A 19,087-nucleotide genomic window follows, 5' to 3' on the forward strand; every position below is an offset into this window, starting at 1 on the left:
GTGTGTGTTCAGGGTCGGGGAGGGAGGGCGGTGGTGTTGAGGAAGCTGTCTGGCAGCAGGACTTGCCTACTGTGCCTAGCTCTGTCTACACCCACATGCACAGCTGTGTACCACACAATCCAATCTTGCCATAGGGTTAACACAAACACACACATCCACGCACACTCACACTCACACTCACACACTCACAGGAAAAACAAGGCCAGAGGTTCAGCCACAGCCTCAGCCACCACTCCAGCCTTCTTCACACCAGAAAACAGCTTCCTGAGCCTTTCGACGGATGGGAAAATAGTTTGAAATGAGTCTCAAATTATTGCACAAGCTCCACATTCAGCGACAAACAGCCCTCCATTACATCTAAACAGACACTTTGCTTTTCTGTTCAGTGGTTCATCGATCGCCTGCCATATGGTAAGCGGAGGTTGTTATGGATTACTAAAATAATGAAAGGCTACTAGCTGCCGTTACGTCTGTGCTATTCCTTTGCTTGGTGAGTCAGAGACCCTGAAGATGGAGCGAGAGTCGGGTCCTGGGAGACGAGGACTATTTCTGTGTCGCCTGCAGCCACTGACACAGTGCGAGTGTTTACTGCTGTGCCATGCTGCCTCTCACAGTGGGAGCAGTTGAAGGATGACGGCTGACATTATTGTGCCTCCAGCCTGTAGCAGGAACAGTACAGGGAGAGCTTATTTAACCATCAGGTCACCAGACTGACTGCAACATTACAGAGGAAAGGACTTGATGACTGCAGCCTTTGCAGCTATATGCCGTCTGTTAACTCAACGCCCTGCAGCCAAGGTTAGATTTAAACAGACCGCTTCAGAATTTGAATGTTTTCTCATAGAAGCAACGGTAAATGTATTTAAGGACAGACGGCGTAACATGATTTTAGAATGTAAAAAACAAACAAACATGAAAATTGTGTCTGGTTTGATATCGCAGCAGTACACCTCTCTCTACACAAGATGGCACTGGTAATACACGTGTCCTCAGCAGAGCCCGGGCCTCCGCCTGGGTTGGAGAGAAGTATTCCTTCAGGTTACTAATCTAAATACAGACACTCCTCATACATTGGTTTTCACTCTCCTTCGCCCCAGAATAGCAACTCATGGATCTAAATGAACGAGCGATTATTTGAAATGAAAATAAGCAGCTGGGAGTGAAGTTTCCCTGCATTTTTGATAAGTAACAAAAGGAATTAATTCACATGTGAGCCTCGGTGATAGTGGCCATTCCTCGGGCCAGGCAGGCAGAATCCTTTGAACTGTGCTAACCTGATAGATGCTCAGTATCTCTGTTTATTCTGCAGAGTAGTCGATCTTGTTTCCTCCCCTCATCAAAACAATGATAAACAGGTGCTGGAGGGGGGCTTTCCTAGACAGTGGATAAAGTGCATGTAAACAATTGTGCAGGGCTTCATTTGAGATGATGTATTCTTTCACTCTGGTCTACAAGGGAGGAGTTCACTTGCCTTACATCTAGCGTAGATAGTATTGAACCACATCATGCATGGTAGGAATGCAAATGAACCGTTATTTCCATCAATGTGGGTGTATAAAAAACCCCTAGACTAATAGTCAAAGATCATTTGATTTTGAGTGGTTCAAATTTTCAGAGGAAAAACACCTGTTTTCAAGCTAATCTCCATCGACTCTGTCTTGTTTTTCAGTCCTCTCTACATATTTGCAGCTCTCTTTAAATGAAACCATTTAAAGACTGCTGAGCCACATTCATTTACTTAATATCGTATTATTTACATTGTGAGACACAAAAACCATAAAGGCTGAACGCAAACAGCTTGAAAAGCTGTAGATTTTTGCTGTAGATTAGATAATCTTCCTCAAGATGCTTTCAATGACCTCTGGAGATTTGTGACTTGTGGATGCAATTCTTTTTAGCATGCAACAACTGGACCGCGATACATCTTCTGCTCTCACATAGGCTCAAGTACAGTATCACTGCCATCCGGTGTCTTTTTGGGTCTCCTCCATGATGATTTTTAATTGTAAGACGTTCGTACTTCAAAGTTTGACTTTCATGGCTAATATTGGACTTTTGTCCCAACAGGCATGAGGAGCTCTCAGGGAGCCGGCTGTAATATCTGTATCAGACTCTCCAGTCAGGGTGAGCCATCCCATTCAGAGCGACTCTCAGGGCTTCCATGGCAATTTACTCTCACGACTACACAAAAGAGTCCTCAGAGTCCTCGGAGACCTCGCCAGATAGACAACTAACAGCATCTTACGAAAAATAACACTTAACTCTATTTCCCAGCAACAACAGCAGCAGCAGCAGCAGCAGCATGCTGAAAGCATCCGTTTTAATAAACGCTCGACTATTTGATGTGATAAGCGAGAAGTAGCGAGAAATGAATTATATAAACACTGATTTTATGAACTTTTCAGATTTGCCTTGGGGGTTTTGTGGTACACTTGTCAGTCTATTTGAAGTATGTTTGCAATTATTGCATTTGTTAACTCATGCCACTATTTTTTACTTGACATGTTGCTTTGGGCTATTGACATTATTGATTTAAAAATAACAATATGGTTGCAGTCTGAACTCCATTTATGAGCATATCCATAAAACATTTACATACAGTAATATGTTTCGCCCTCTTTTTCACAAAATCCATTTCACTGCCAAACATTATTGATATCACTGACATTATTACCACACTGAGCCAACATGAGTCAACATCAAGATTTACTAAGCAGGCAAAACAATGCATTATTATGCATCAGATACACAAGAGAGCCTCAGGTTATAAAATGGAAACAATAAAAGCATACATGTTTTTCTTGTAGAGATGCTTTTAACTTGACGCTAAATGTTTTTGCTAATGAGCAGTGGGACTAATGGAGAATAGAGACGTTGGCCTGTCTATCCTATGGATTGCGTGAGTCAGATTCAAACCCACACCACATCGACGTTCACACAAACACCCCGGGGTGCTAAGTTTCTTTCAAGGAAGTCGCATCGTTTCATATGATAGGACAACTGAGATTTTTCATACAATGAAATTTTAATTGGAAAAAATAAGGAAAGAGAAGGAAGCACGCAGAAGGCTTCAAAGCAAACAATGACAACAAGAGCGCTCCATTTTCGTCTCTCTGTTTAACTTTTGAATATCTCACATAGCTTGAATACTCTTGGGCATTTATGCACCTTGTTATTCAGATGACAGAACATCAAATTACAAATGTCTATCTCGCTTGCTTATCTGTTAGTTGCAGATGAGAGTTATTTCAGCCCGACAGATTGAGATGCGGCGTCGCAGATTAAAATTGCCTCAGCAAAGAAGAAACTGTTTGAACAGTCGCACTATTTAAAGCATTCTGTGGCTGGCAACAACAGGGAAAACAATGGAGGATAACAGTAACAGTAACTACACCACAAAAGACAGCTGAGATCTGTGCATCTTTAATTATGCCTCCTTAGTTCAACATGATACCAAAAACACTGGTCTTTAGCAAATGTTAGCAGTTAGTATTATTGACGTTATTATCTTTGCTTATTTTGTCTTCATTTGAATATATTGCATATAATGTCGTCTTATGTTTTATTGCAGTTTTACATAATTTCTAACATGATTTTTGAATGTGAGTGAGTCTAAGAAGTGCTGTATGACTCAAGCAAGTTTGTTTATGTGTGACTGTGACAGAGCTTATATGAGGTTTACATCTGCTACTAATACACGTAAGAGACAAAACATCTATATCTATATCTATATATATATAGATATAACTGGCTAATGTAATAGCACCACTCAGATTGTTATATATATTGGTATAACATTTCCATACATTACAGTATTAGCTGAACAAGTCGTTTTAACCCAAAATGAATGCATGACAACATGAGGACACAAAGCTGAAGTGTTTTTTGGAGCAGATTAGTTTCTGGTGACACCATCCAAACTAAATTGCACCCATTCAACAGGATCAAACAGCAAGTAGACTAAATGGGTAGATAAGCAAAGAAAATGAGACAGCTGTAAACGGCCAAAGGCCTTTTAAGAAAGAATCAAAACTCCTCAAATGCCATTTAGACTGTTGAGACTGACTAAATCTCAATGGGCCAACTCTCAGATTGGTTAATAATTGTGTGCAATGGACTACTTTGGTCTCACAAGTGGTCTGGAACATTTATCAAAGGGAGGATTTGCACCTGCAATGACATAAACAGTTTAAATCCCAGACAGCACGCGGCCTCTTCAGATCCTCCCCAGCATACGGGCGATCCACCAGTTGCACGGCATGACAATCTGACAGATGACCCGGCCTCCTTGGTAGTAGTATGGCCATGGGTTGAAGCCACCCAGGGGCTCGTGGTAGCGGCGGCAGAAGCGGTAACCACGGCGACAGTGCTGGCAGCAGTAGCCGCGCTCATCCAGACGGTTATCCAGCTCGATTCCAACGTCTCTCTGCAGAGGACACAGGGGGCGGGCAGGGTTACAGTCACATACATGACAAATGCCAGTCCGCCCAAAGGCAAGGGCAGGAGAGGAAGAAGAAGAGGAGCGGTGGCGTGAATTGATGAGCCTGCTTTGCTTGTAGGTCAGCAGAGTATATGTAAAAACCAAACAAGAGTGAAAAGATCAGAATCGATGTCGGTGGAAATGCAAAGTTGTGCCACGCTTGACGACTGTGACAAAGAGATCAAGATAGCGGCGTGGGTGAGCGAGCTTGATTTAAGCTCCGGGAGCATAAAAACATGAAATAATACCCTTGACCTTTCTATTATAGTGGAGGTAGCACAACTGCTGGCTGCCCAATGCCCCCCTCTCTGAATCCAGCATTCACAGCCTCTCTGACAGTGCTATCTTCAATCAAAGGGACGCTAACATTGGTAGTTACCACCATAATTACACTATTTCTTTCATCTCTGACCCCTTAACTCCCTCGTCCGAAGCCCGCACTCTGCACCAAAATGGCAGCCCCTCCTCCAACAGAGCATTCAAATTAGAGCTCCCCGCGTCTTGGCGCCCTCCCCCTGACCTTGACTTTAAGTGCATGGCACATTCCTAAAGCAATTAGCAGAGTAATGATCGCCTAACAAGGATTCTTTCATTTGCTCTTGCTGGCTGCCTCTGAATTTATAGAGGGGCCAAATGAAACCCAAACGAAAGGTAAATTGGGTAGAATTAATGGCCCTTGGATTTTTCCATTGTGCTGGTTGGTTCATGCCCTCATAGACTCGCGGGGGCTGAGTGACACGCCTTTGATCAAGAGCAACTCCAAATGGGGTTCGGAGAAGTGCCACTTAACTCACCGTGCAAGTTGAGGCAGCGGCTGCCCTCAGTACGCATTTGACCACATTTCAATCTCTTTTAGCAAATGAATCCCCAGAGACAATCCAGCGCCGTCTCGTTAAACTGCTCAGATCGACGAGTCGATGACTTCACATTCAAACGGGCATCATTCTTACAACGTGCTTACAATGACTCAGCTACATGCAACAGTGCAGAACAAAACACATCCACTGCTGGGAATAGAAAGTGTGTGGGAATTGTTTAAGAGGACAGGACCCGCAGGAACACACAGCTGAGTCCTTGTAGTCCGCTGCTGCATTAAGTGTGGGAATTGGGGGTTTTCTTGCATCTATAAGTCACTGGGTAGTCAATCACAGCGGTTTTTACACACGTTGTGTTTGTTTTCTTTTCTGCAGCAGCTTGCAGACTACAATCGCATCACATAATAAACCCAGCATAAGCATGACTCATAAAAGAGCACACCATGCATTTGATGTGAGCTATGATAAATTGAGTAAAATTACACACTCGTGAGACACACTTGAAACACATATAAAAGGCTGCGACAGATGATATCTGGTATAGCTGGGTTTGATTTATTACTATGACAAGCGCAGGTAGGCTTTTAATGATTTATTGTTTCAGTCAAGTTTCAGGTCATCAGCTTCCAGGCAACAATCTGTTATGGAAACAACACGAAAGCTGTCAATGGACCAATGATAATCTTATCTTCTGCTCGCAGCCCAAACTGGGCTGTTACGAAATCTGGAGCTCCGGCTCGGAAAATGAAGAAAATATTTTATTCAAATGATGCCGCGTTTATCAAAACAAACAGCCAATAGGCAGCATTGTACCTTAAAGACAATTAATCAGAGCTATCCTTTTAAAACGGAGGGTACATATTAATCACTCCGGCTTTGAGTTGCCGTCTCTAGTGGGATGCCGCGGTGATAAGAATGGTTCACCTTGGGAAATCTGAGGCAGTCACTCAAAAACAAGCAGCATTAATGAAGAGTAAAAGCCATTACCCCCTTGCTGCATCTGATTTCATCACACACTCAGGCTCACGTACACACATGCACACACAGAGACACCTCTGCGCATAATATGAGGCGCTGGATATGAATGAGTCTGCAGAGTAGAAAACTGCGTCAGTCATTCAATAAGATGTAATGAATCAAAGCACGACTCCTCTAATCTCCACACTTGTTGGTGTTATTTCACACACGCTGATCACCGCTCTTCATGAGCTTGAAGCACATGCCTGAATGTGTTATTAAATCTCATAGCAGAGCGCATCACATTCATTGCGGGATCAAAACAGCTAGAGATAACATTTCTGTTTCATACCCTGCTTTGTATTCGAAAAGGCGTTTTTTTTTCATGCAGAAGTACAGGACAGTGCAACATATGAGAACGCCTCACCACTTGTCCCGATCTCCGATTCTCATCTCGCTGTGCTCGACAGTCAGGTGGAATGACAATGAAATTGGGTGTAATTGAATAAGACGATAGTCGTGTATTTCAGTAAACTCTGCCGGTTTACCCAAGTGATAAGGAGCTTTAGCTTCAGTGTAAAGATTTCTCCAGAGGCACAAACAGCTCCTGCATTCATGGATTTGAATTCCTTCAGCTTTCTGCGCCTCTGTTATGCACAACACAACAGCCATCCGAGCCTGACCCTGAATGTGGCTCCCGGAGGTTTGCAAGGCTGGCCCGGCTTTAACACACCACACGAGCGCTGCGACGCAGACGGAAACACACACAAAGCATGTTTATTCGTGTATATGTGTGTGAGGTCAGTTCATATCCAGAGCCAATCCTTGCTATTGGGTCAAGGACAGTGGTACCGTCCCTTCAGCCTTGTCAGATGGTAGTTATTCAGTTTGAAATTTCCAGGCCCACCTCTGATAGGCGCTGCTCTCTGACACGGCAGCTGTGGCAAAGGTCGCGCTCATAAACCTGTCAGCCCTCTGTCACTAGGACTCAAACAATTATTCTGCTTTACAGACATGAGAAGATGCGGCGCTGAAGCTCAGACTCAGAATCAGGAACTGCAGATGAAGTGAATGCATGTTTTTTTTACACAGCAGGCTCGGTGTGTGTCTGAGCATGATAGATGAAAGGCTGTAGGTAGAAAGAGGAATAGTGTGAGTAGCAGACTGTGTGTGTGTGTGTGCTCGGTGGTTTGCTGACTGTGTGCACATTTACATGAGTTCTGAATGAAGCAAAAAAAAAAAAAAAGGTTTGGCTAACACATGTGGCATCCCACTGGAATGAGCGAGAGTTCAGACTCCCAATTACAGACTGCTGCCTGCCCTCTGCTCGGCCACAAAGGCCTTTGTTATCACCGGACCCACAAACAGAGCCTGGATGTGCTGCTGCTGGAATGGATTGCAGCGGTATGCATAACTCAGCTGATAGAGGCAGAACGTTTCAAAAGGAGAGCCGAGTTTTTCATCCCCTGGTATGTTTTAATTGCATAGCGCTGCATCTCCCGCCACAGACGATGAGGGGGAAGACAGAGGAGCTGGGGGGAAATTGAGGAGTTGAGCGGGAGGTGTTTCTGCGACGGGCCTGATAAATGTCAACATTACAGGACGTCTCATTTCTCCGCATGTCACCTCACAGTTTCTCACGGCTCTGAGGAGGAGATGGAGCCCAACTTATTATCCTCGAATTTAACTTTAGTGGTCGTTCGCCTGCGAGTGCCGTGTGCGCATGTGTGCATCGGATGTCTCTGCACCTGCGCACGTTTCTGGCATCTTTGGCGTGCAGCTGCTAATTCATTTGAGTCGGTATGAGTGCATAAGTCCTGTAATATACTGCTCTGTTTCCCCCTCACAGTCAGGGATAATTAACCATACAGTAGTGAGCGGTTTACATGCAGTACACCAAAATATGCCACTTGGCCTTTCCATTCATTTTATACGCTTTGATAATTAAAGCATTATTAATAAATGTAACTTATCTGTGCAGCAATGAGTGACCTTCAGAGTGCTCCTTTGTGCAGAGCTCTCTGCCGCCTCAGAAAAAAGGAAGTGAAAAAAGGAACTAACGGGTGCTGTAAGGCACAAGTTGCTGCCTTTGAAAGGCTGGATATTCCTCTCAATTAATGGAGAGACATTAAGGGAGTCTTCAATGAACTGGCCTTACTTAAACAGATATATAGAGCAATTGCTATGCCCTCTGGTGCACAAAGTCAGTTTTAACATCAATTAGTGAGCGATTTATATGCAGACAGAGTCGAGGCAGAGCCGGAGCTGATTGAAGTCGCTTTACTGTATCTCCCGGTGTGGTCCCCGGTTGGCGTGGCGCAGAGGGGCCCACTTACATAGTCACTGACGGGAACGTGGTCCTGGACGTCGCGGGCGAAGCGCTGACCTGTGACCTCGGCGTCCGGCGCGTCCACGTTCTCCACCTCGGCATCTGAAATCACAGGGCGAGCAAGTAAAGAGAGGAGACGTTTGTGTGCTTGCGGCGGTTTTTCTATTGTTTGAAGTACAACGAGGAGGCTCTTAGATTACATTTTTGGCTTGTACACTCAGTTTTCCCAGTGGCTTGATGTTAATTACTAACATTCAGGAGAAATATGCTCGAATTCTTTCCAAGCTTTTTAGTGCTTCTGTCAAAGTGTGGTGTTGCTGCTGTTGTGATACTAACACACTAATTTTCCATAATTAGTAAAGCGTACACATCCTTTTGAGAGAAAAACCCTAAAAATCAAATTTCCAGATAACCGTTAGGACTGATGGGATGTAACTAAATACTTTTACTAAGCTACTTTGCACTAAGTATTGCATTTAGGTACAGATTATTTCCATTTTCCTCTACTTTATACTTCTACTTCACTACATATCAGAGAGAAACATAGATCTAAATTAATTTGTTTTATTACCATTGGCTCATTGGTATTGTCCCTTGAATTCACCCTATTTTGAAGTCATATTTCTCTCTTCAAGTTCAACATCTGCTGATTTTATAGGAACAGGCTGAAATAATTTGAGGTTTTGTCTCTTTTTGCAGCACAAAACATTGTATGACCGTCACATACAGAAGTTCATGTAACATGTGAATGCACCAGTGATAGTAATCCAATAATAGTCTATGTTTGACTTTATATTAAGACACCAGTAGTCGTTCTGCATAACACTTCTGTTTTGATTTAAGTATCTGAATGCATCTTCTGCATGCTGACCACCAGTTTCTCAACTTTCCAAACATCCAGAGTAGCTCAGGCTGGAACCTCATCTGGTTGGGAGCTCTCGTGGTCTCTGCAGACCTACATGTGGCCTGAGGGAATGCCCTCCAGCGCGAGTGTTAATAGTCTGCGTTTAGAGGCAGAGATGCCCCCTGCTCTCACCGCTCAGAGAAGAGGGATGGATCCAGTGGATGGGCAGCTCCTGGCAAATCTCCCAGATCTTGGAGTCAAAGAGGAAGGCTGAGTTAACGATGGGCTCCTCAGCAGGAACCCACACTTGGGAGTCATCCACCTTCATATCCACGGTGTCGGTCTTATCCCCCTGCTAGAAAACGCCGCACACACACACACACACACACACACACACACACCCACACACACACACAATATAGCATGTCATAGCTTGTGAAAACGTCCATGCCCCACACAAAGCATTGTCCTGCATTTGCACTCTCCTCCTCCCCTGAGCCACGCGGCAGCTCAGGCCTCATTGTTTTATCTATCACCTTTCTGTCCGCTGAGAGGGCGGCAACTTCCTGACTCCTGACTCCCACTGCCCTGACTCCCTCCTCCTCTCCTCTCTCGCCCTCTTCTCAAGCCTCCGGCATGCTCTTTCTGTTATACATCATTGAAATTCACAGACAGTGATGATTTGACTTTTAAATGACTTTAGAAGTGGTCTTCATTACTCTGAGTGTGGCGGCAATATCGTTTAATGTGACAGACACAATAAAGCCTTGCATTCTCCTCCCCCCTTCCTCCCTCCCCCTCCACCACAATGCTTCGCTTGGCACCCGGCACTATCAGTGGGCTTAATTTGTTGATACTGTAGTTCATGAGCTGTAAAGTAAACTATTATTGCTTAATGATAGGGACTACATGTCAGTGCTGTCTAATAGAGACATATGAAGGGGATTTGGTAATGCTCTCCCCTAACAGTGGAGATATTTATTTTCTTCATGTATATGTAAATACACACACAAACAAACCCTTCTTCCTATTCCCTTGTTAATTAGCAACCCAGAACAGAAAAACAGTTCACTTGACAAATGTTTTTACAAGGTGATTTTCTCCCAGTCTAAAGCTTAATTGCACATTAGTTAAGCTTGACGTATAATCCTGGGGCTATAGTAGGAGCAAGAATCATTTATATTGGGTCGTGCCCCCTCCCTCATGTTCACCCTGACACTCTCGCTTGAATTAGAAATTCGCTTTCCATGCTGCTTCTTGTTTGTCATCGAGCGACACAGTTGTGACCTGCAGAGACAAAAAAAAAAAAAGACTTAAGCACTTTCCCTCACATCAAAGATTGCGTTTCGGCGCGGGAGGTGTCTTGCCCAAGCTTTTGACACACTTTCCCCCACTTTTAAGCACCGGCCAGTAGACTAATGATGACTCGGAGGACTGGTGTAGTGGGGTCGCGGCGGTACGGCGGATGGGGGTGCGCTGGCATTGAGCTCACCATCGCCGTGCCTGCAGATATTAAAATCAAACTCGAGGAACACAAACAGCACTCTCTAATTGGACCTCTTAACCACTGAAGCCAAGTGAGTCTTCTCTGGAAAGTAAATGGAGGTCACGACAGGGGGCTCGCAACATGACTTTGACTTCACAGTTGAGAAACGACTCCAATAACTTGTAGGAGAGGGCCTGAGGGGAAGTGGTAAAGGTCAGCATTTTAGCATGGGGCAGGGATTTCTAAATGCCAGTTGACAAGCACAAAGACAACATGATTACAGTCCTCCAGTTTATACACACTTTTGAAAGGCTCTTCCAGTTTGCTATTGACAAATGATGTATTATTAGAACACAAGCAACTTTTTATCAAGTGCTGGACCTTGGGAATGATGGTAATTTGTTTTATGTGGCCTCCTCCTCGTGTATGTATTCTTTCCGCCTACAGTGCACAACTTAATTATACACCAGTTGTGCTGTAGTTAATGAATTTACCCTCTTCCGCCACTGGGTCCCAAGTGGGAAAAACACTGCCTACATGACACATCGTTTAAAGTAGTTCAGCAGAGATCAACAAAGATTTTCTCATGATACCCATGAGCTTTCACACAGGGCACATAACACAGGCAGGGGTGTTGTTATTCTGGAGTGTACCAGGTGGTGAATTTTAGTTGACATCCATATTCAAGCAACTCATAATGAGAGTGCTGGTGCTTGCCCGAAGGCCTGGTCACACCAGCGTTTAAAACAGTGAAATTTCGTGGCAGAAATCAATTCATCTCAAGTGGATTCGCTCGTGGGGGAAAAGCAAATCTATGCGAATTTTTGGGATTGAGTTCAACTTCGGTGAACTTTGACATGCAAATATGCACCGCTGACAAATAGCAAACTGTCTTGATGGTGCTGACCTTTGAGGGAACGGACAGCCGGAGAATCCAAAATAGAGGAAGCTGTTGTAGTTGCGTAAGGATGAACTGCTCCGGAGGAGAGAGATGGTTAACAGACAAATGCATCTTTTCAGTGACCTGTGTGAACTTCTTGTCCTGTTAGCGCCCGTGCTAGCGAGCGTGCTAACTTGGATAGAAACAGGAAGAAGCTCAGGGAGTTATTGTGATGACCAGCGCTACCATGTTTCTGGCTGGCAAGCATGTAAACAAATAGCGCAGAAACCTCACTAGTTTACTAACTAGTCTTTGCTACTTTGCAAGGACACACAGATGACTCTCGTTGAGCCACTTCCCGGAGTGGCCAGGCCTTGTGGCTCGCTGGCCATCCTGGTATTGAGCTCATATCGTCATGCAGACAAACATGAGACAAAACAAACTGTGCTGGATGCCTGCAGGACTTTGCTGCAGTCACATCCTCTGCTGCGTGTTGTTTCTCAATGTTTTTCTGCTTGCAGTTGTTGTCTGAGTGGGAGGTTTTGGGTTGCTGGGTGAGCTTTGGTCATCCATATTAAGTGGCTGTTTAATGGAGCAAGCAGCATCCATTGACGATGTTAAGGAGTGTGAGGGAGGCAGATGGTGGTTTCTGTGTCAGACTGGGGGAACTGGAATGAAGCTCAGGGATTACTCCTCAGACATTTCATAGAGGAGGCAAATTGAAAAGGGAGGAAAAAAATCCTGGCAAACAATTCATGTTTGTCACCTGGTTCTCCCTCGCAGGGGCTGCATTTCCTTATCAGCCGCTTGCAGTTTTCCCGCAATTTTTGCCATTGTTTTTCACCTCGCCTCTAAAGCCTGCTGCGGCTGCTCCGAGCCCTCTTTCCTGAAAGCCTGTGGCTGGGTTGAGCTAGGAACCATTAGTGCTTGGCTTTGACCCCTGTGAGCTTCATGTGTTTCACCACACGAGGAGGAACTTGTGCTGATCTCCTCTGGGGTCACACGTGGGTGGATTCTCACAGAGGACGGATCAGGGGCTGCCGTCTAGTGTGAAGAAAGACCTTGGTGAGGTCAGGCCAAGGTCAGCGTTTATTACCTAAATATGCCCCCCCACCCCCCCCGATATCTACTGTCTTACTTTTGCACAATCCAGTATTTTTGTAGTGAAATAATTCTCTGCAGCACATGCAGCAGTATACAGTGCTGCAGTGGAAAAAGTAAGGACAAAAATAAACTTACCTTAATTAGTAATTAGTGTGACATTTTGGGAAATGTGTTTATTTGGTTTCTTGCCAAGAGTTGGGATCAACCCCACTGTCAAGGCTGTCAATAGATGATTGTCCTGTGCAAAGACGGGTCCATTCATTTTCCAGGGTGCAGGCACAACGTGGTAATATAAACATAGATATTTATATTTATACAAGTTATAAATTTAAGCTAAAAACATGTTTGACATTGTTACTTCCTGGTTTCTTGGTGTTGTCGCTGCGAGGTTGCCTGACAACCAGCAGAAACACCAGGAAGTAACTCTGCCCTGTTGTCCTCTCGTAAGATCACACTTTGGTATTTACATGGATTACACTCGCAAAAATAAAATGCGATGTATTAATTAGTTAGCTTAGAGGTCCTCGTGGGCAGATTTTGTTACCTTTGGACAGAGGCAGGCTAGCCCTCACCCCCTTTCTCCATACTTTATGCTCAGATAAGCTAAACTAAACTAAGATAACAAAGCTAAATGGTTGACTGTTGCATCAAATATACCATAAAGACATAAGAGTACTGTCAATCTCCTCATCTAACTCTCAGCGTGAAAGTGAATAAATGTATATCCCCAAATATCAAACTATTCCTTTAAACACCTGACAGTCTTAGAGTTTATGAAATCCACGTTCTTCCTACAACCCTGTTTCCAAAAAAAGAGCACAAAGACAACATATGAAAAGAAATTTAACTGTTTTTTTTTTTTTTTATTATATCCTCATTTAGAATTTGATGCCAGCAACGTGCTTCAATAAATTGGGACAGAGGCAACAAAAGGCTGGGAAAGTTGTGGAATCCTTAAAGAAAACACCTGGTGGAGCATCTCACAGTTAATCAGGTTAACTGGCAACAGGTGAGTAACATGACTGGGTATAAAAAGAGTCTCCCAGCGAGGCAGAGTCTTTCTGAGGTAAAGATGAGGAGGGGTTTGCCTCTCTGTGAAAGCCTGCGCTGGCAAATACTGCAACAGTTTAAGATTAATTAAGAAACCTCTGTATGCAAGGGACAAGGCAGGAAACCAGTAACGGATGGCTTGTTATCAGCGCACAGTTCAAGAGCCTCCATCCGTGATGGTGTGGGGAGCATTAGTGCAGATGGCACATGGGTAACCTGCACATCTGTGAAGGCACCATCAGCTCCCAAACGCTTACAGTGTTGTTAAAAGAAGAGGTGACGCAACAGAGCGCTAAACACGACCCTGTCCCAACTTTTAAAACGTGTTGCTGGCATCAAATTCTAAATAGGATATAATTTAAAAAGTTTCAATAGATGCTGTCTTCGTGCCATTTTAATTAAATATGGGGTTTCAATGTTTTGCACATCATCACATTACATTTTACACGGTGTCCCAACTTTTTTGGAAGCTTGGTGGTCCAGTGTCCTCCTTTTGCAATACAAAATCAGTGTGTGGCAACTAAAATGCTTTTGACCACCATATAAAAGTAATTTCTAAGCAACAGCCTTGCATATTTCACTGCTTATTATCACTACTTAGCCTGACAGTCAATTCAAGGCTCCTTAGTAGGTGTATTTTATAAGGCAAGACTGTAGCAGCTATTCCTTAATGTGATGCGACTAAATGCAAACCACAGCTTAAGAACATCTTTTGAATTTTGATGTTATTGATCATGGCACAGAGTCATCTATTTTTACTCATGGTAGTCATAATAAAGGCTTCCATAACTACTGATATGAGTCCTAGTCTTCCTGGCCTTCGATGATTCACTTTGGAGCTGTGAATTAAACCAATTAGGCTTCACAGTGCACAAAAGAAGACAGAAATGGCACGGACATATGGTGCTGCCTAGGCAATTAGTATCTGTAAACGTGGATCAGACATTATGAAGATGGGGGGGGGGGGGGGGGGGGGGGGGGGGGGGCTTGTGTTCTTAAAGTTAAAACTGAGACCGGGTTTTGTTTGGACTTACAACTGGCTTATTCTGTTTTTTAAAATGAAGCCGTGAGCCTGAGATATTCGCCAGCTACTGTACTTCTTCCCAGCTACAATGTGAAATGTAAATGAGAGCATGCAAGCAGAAGAGACATTTGAGAGAGGGATTTTCTCTTTGAACATACAGCCCACTCAGTGAATTGCACTGTGACACTGAAAAATTGGGAATTTTGATTGATTGAATCTTTTCCATTCCTTTTACTGAAGTTCACATAGAACTATAAGAGAAAAAAAATATGAATCACTCTAAACTTAGAGAGGGAGGCTTGTGAATTTTACAAAGAATTCATCTTTTAAAAAATACCATTTTAATGGCTTACCTCTCACTCAGACCTCTCTCGCACCCTTCCCCCTTTAGGCTATTTGGGTAGAGCCTTTGGAGGAGACGATTAAAAATTAATATTGGCTCAAGATTGACAGCAAACACCATTTGATGTGAGCCACAAAGAGGCTGTGGGTTTGTGGGTAGCTTTCTGACGGTTTCACAGGCACCACAAATCCCAGTTTATTCTTCAGTGAGAGGGGCGGGGGGGAGATAGGATAAGATGGACAGGCTGAGGATTTGTGTGGTGCTCACACAACTCTGGTTATCTACCTACAATATGCATGACAGCCTCTGTAGGACTACAGAGGGTCTGAGGTACAGACAGCCAAGGGAGGAGGCGTACCAGTAACTCCGTGTCCTCAGCCTCCACCTCTGCCACCGTGGGTAGTTTCCTAGTTTGGGTCCTGATGTAGCACCTCTGATGTTCGGCAAACCGGATCCCAGTGATCCCCTTTGAAAAAAGAAAAAGAAACGAAGGGATGCTCAGAAATTCAGATATATGTATCATTCATTAGCTCTCTGTGATGTGGATATCCCATAAGCACTGGGGCGATCGTTTTAAAACGCTCAGCTTTTTGCTGATAATCAAAGCTCTTAAAAAAGTCAAAGAAGTTAAAACCTAATGAGTGAGAAGAGGTGTGTTTTGATCTTTTTTTTCTTTCTTTTAGCATGGTATAAAATTGATGACTGCTTGGCCCTTGCAACACAGCTCTTGCTTTCAAGCTGAATAGAAGTAAAAAGTCGGGGGTGTTCCACTGTGGCTGTGTAATGCTTTATAGCAGGATGTATCGCACAGGAGAGCCAAGTGACATTGTTGAGAATGAAGTGTTTTCTATAGAGAGTGCCCCCATTGAATTAGGCAGTCATAGGTCCCTGTCACTCTCTTAATCTGCGCAGTCAAGTGTGGAGTCACTCTCTTCAGCTCCACTGATGATCCTCCACCATGTGGGCTGTAGCTCTATTCAGTCTGACACACAGAGCCTCAATAGGCAAAAAAGATCTGTTAATTCTTCCTCGCTCCCATTCTATGTTAATCTAAGATATTCAGCCGGAATAAGTCTGAAAGACTTTCAGTAGATCAGATTGCATTCAATTTATTTTCTGCAGAGTAGAGCTGCTCATTCAGCAGACTGTATTAGAACAGACGTCAGGATCTACATCTGCCATGGCTGCTTTAAAATTGCATCAACTGAAAATTGTATGAGCGGTACCATGAAAATGGACTTGATTCAATCTAAATTTAATTACAGTAACACGGTGATTGCTGTGACATCTCCTTTGAATCGGTTAACTTGACCATGTGGGTGCTGTTTCTACATTTTCTGTGGAGCTGTCACTCTGAAAGCCAGATACCAGCCGCGCAAGACATGATACAAAGTGATGCCTGTCATAATCTACCGCATGTAATTTCATCTGTGTGGAAAAAGGATGGGGCAATAATAGTCTCGAGCACAAAAGCATAATGTTTATGCCGGGCTTTATTGTGATGAGTCTCTGTTTAATTTGGGTCTGCTGAATTGTAAGCCGCAGCAGAGGAGGAGAGGGCAACGTTGTGATGAGATACAATGATTACTGGGGTTGGTCAATCAGAAAATGAAGAAAGACACATTAACACAGGGATGAGGAATGGAAAAGCGATGTCATTAGAACAGACAATGTTAAAATATTCACTCTGCGTATCCATGTGCAAGATGCTCATCTGTGCCTACTCGAGAGTACAGAAAACATGTGACTGCATGCATCGTTCAGCTGGCGTGAATAAAGAGCTGATGTGAGCAGTTATTTGTTCAATGCCTTGCTATTATCGACATAATTTAATGCATTTAAAAGACATTCTTCTCTTATCAAATATCATAATCTATGCTTTAAACCACAGCATAAAAATAGTTTCATGACTAAAATCTGCATCATTTTTCTTTCACTTTTTTTAACATGAAGCAGCAAATTTAACATAGTACATATAATCAGCATGCCTGTGTCTGCTTATGCGCTTGTGTTTAGCTTTCCTGTACATTCATAACAGCCACTTCCACAATATTAGTGTGGATCACGGAAATATAAGCAGGATGTAGTGTAACCGCAGGCTATCATCAAAATCGTCAGTAGTTTTCCTGCAGTCGTGGATTTAAAAAATGCTCCAAATAATTTTTGGACGGATGAATGCTGGAGGGGATTTTTGTTATTTCCATATTATTAGCTCTGAGAAATGGACACAGCACAGTGTACACAGTGTACAGTGCACTGAAGAAAATAAAGGTTAGCTTTCATTTTAAATTCTGGCCACTACATCCTCATAGCTAAAGGCTATTAGAAAGGGAGACAGCACTGACTATAAAGTACCCTTATAGTACAGTATTTCATATACAGTGAAAGATATTATAACTGTCAAAGCACTTTTATATGATTAATTGTTTAACTAAAGCTAAATTTTGCAGAGCATTGTTTAGCTAATTGGATAAAACTCTGCTTATTTAGCTAGCCAACAGTTTCATTTTTCCATTATTTTAGATTAATACTTTTTTTTAATTAACCATGCAAAAGTCTGCAACATATTTGACATTTTAAACAGTTAAGTCAAACTATGTGTCTTTTTTAAGCTTGTTAGTTTTTTTTGTCAGTTTGCTGTTTTTTGTTAGCTTTCTTTTGTTTTGCTAGCTTGCTAGTTTTTGTTGCTTCACGGTGCGTTGTTAAACTAGTATTGGTTAGTTAATTTCCTAATGTTTTGTTAGCTTCACAGTGTTTTGCTAGCCTCCATTTTTTTGTCAGCTTGGTAGTGTTTTGTTAGCTTCCTAGTTTTTTGCCAGCTTGCTAGATTTTTGCTAGCTTGCTAGTTTTTTTTTTTAGCTTCCTTTTGTTTTGTTAAACTACTATTGGTTAGTTAATTTGCTAGTGTTTTGTCAGCTTCACAGTGTTTTGCTAACTCCCCAGTTTTTTGTTAGCTTCATAGTGTTTAGTTTCTTTGCTTCATCATCCTTCAAGTTATCCCACCTTTCAAAATGATCTACGAGGGACCAGGTGTAAAAACTGAGTTGTGTCTTAGGCATGCTATGGAACAATTTCAGCCCCCAATATTTTAAGATGAAATAGTTCCAACACAGACATAAGTTACAGCTTAAATCTTACATCTAACCCCAGAAAAAACCTACTCCAGTAATGGTACGTAAACTAACATAAACATAGCATTGCACTATACGAGTAGCAAAGCTGGCAAATTTGACATTAGACAGTAACATTATAGTGTTTGGCAAATGTAAAAGGTAAGATATTTAACATCTAATGTTATTTGTATCATCCCTGTGATAGGCCTGTCCACGTACACTGCGTACACTGCCTCTTGCCCATGCTAAGGAGAAGCAGAATTATATTGGATAGATAATTACATAGTCTACATGGGGAGCATAACATTAGAAACCCCTGGTGACATACATCTATTAATATTCATAAATCTAAGTCTATGAATCAATAAATGCTGCAGTGTTGGCTTTATGAATTACCCGAAATATGTTCTGTTCTGATGTTTAAAAATGGGATGACAGGGGAATTAATCGGTAAGTCAGAAAAAGAGAGAATATTTACATGCAAATATCAGCAAGCATGTAGCCCTGTTCTTTCTTCTGTAAAGGCATGATCATGGCCATTTTGTTCAAAGCCATTATGTGTAGAGACAGAAACTTGTTACAAATCCGCATTTTTGCTATTGACAGTCAAAAGTTTACTAATGAGTGAGTGTGGAAAAATAAAATTTCCTGTCTAACCATTA

The 19,087-nt window shown here is 42.8% G+C and overlaps 1 protein-coding gene across 1 annotated transcript in view; it reads right to left on the reverse strand.

Moving 5' to 3' along the window:
• Nucleotides 1–2,627: 2,627 nt before the first annotated feature.
• tnmd (tenomodulin) overlaps nt 2,628–19,087 on the reverse strand; it is a 45,712-nt gene continuing 29,252 nt past the window's right edge. Inside the window, exons 4-7 of the mRNA XM_041944439.1 lie at nt 15,671–15,778; nt 9,618–9,780; nt 8,589–8,683; nt 2,628–4,426 (exon numbers count right to left, since the gene is read on the reverse strand). Coding sequence (XP_041800373.1) covers nt 4,217–4,426; nt 8,589–8,683; nt 9,618–9,780; nt 15,671–15,778 — 576 coding nt within the window. The 3' untranslated portion in view covers nt 2,628–4,216. The remainder of the gene's footprint in view (nt 4,427–8,588; nt 8,684–9,617; nt 9,781–15,670; nt 15,779–19,087) is intronic.

The sequence above is a fragment of the Chelmon rostratus genome, chromosome 9 (assembly GCF_017976325.1).
Source record: "Chelmon rostratus isolate fCheRos1 chromosome 9, fCheRos1.pri, whole genome shotgun sequence".
NCBI lineage: Eukaryota > Metazoa > Chordata > Actinopteri > Chaetodontiformes > Chaetodontidae > Chelmon > Chelmon rostratus.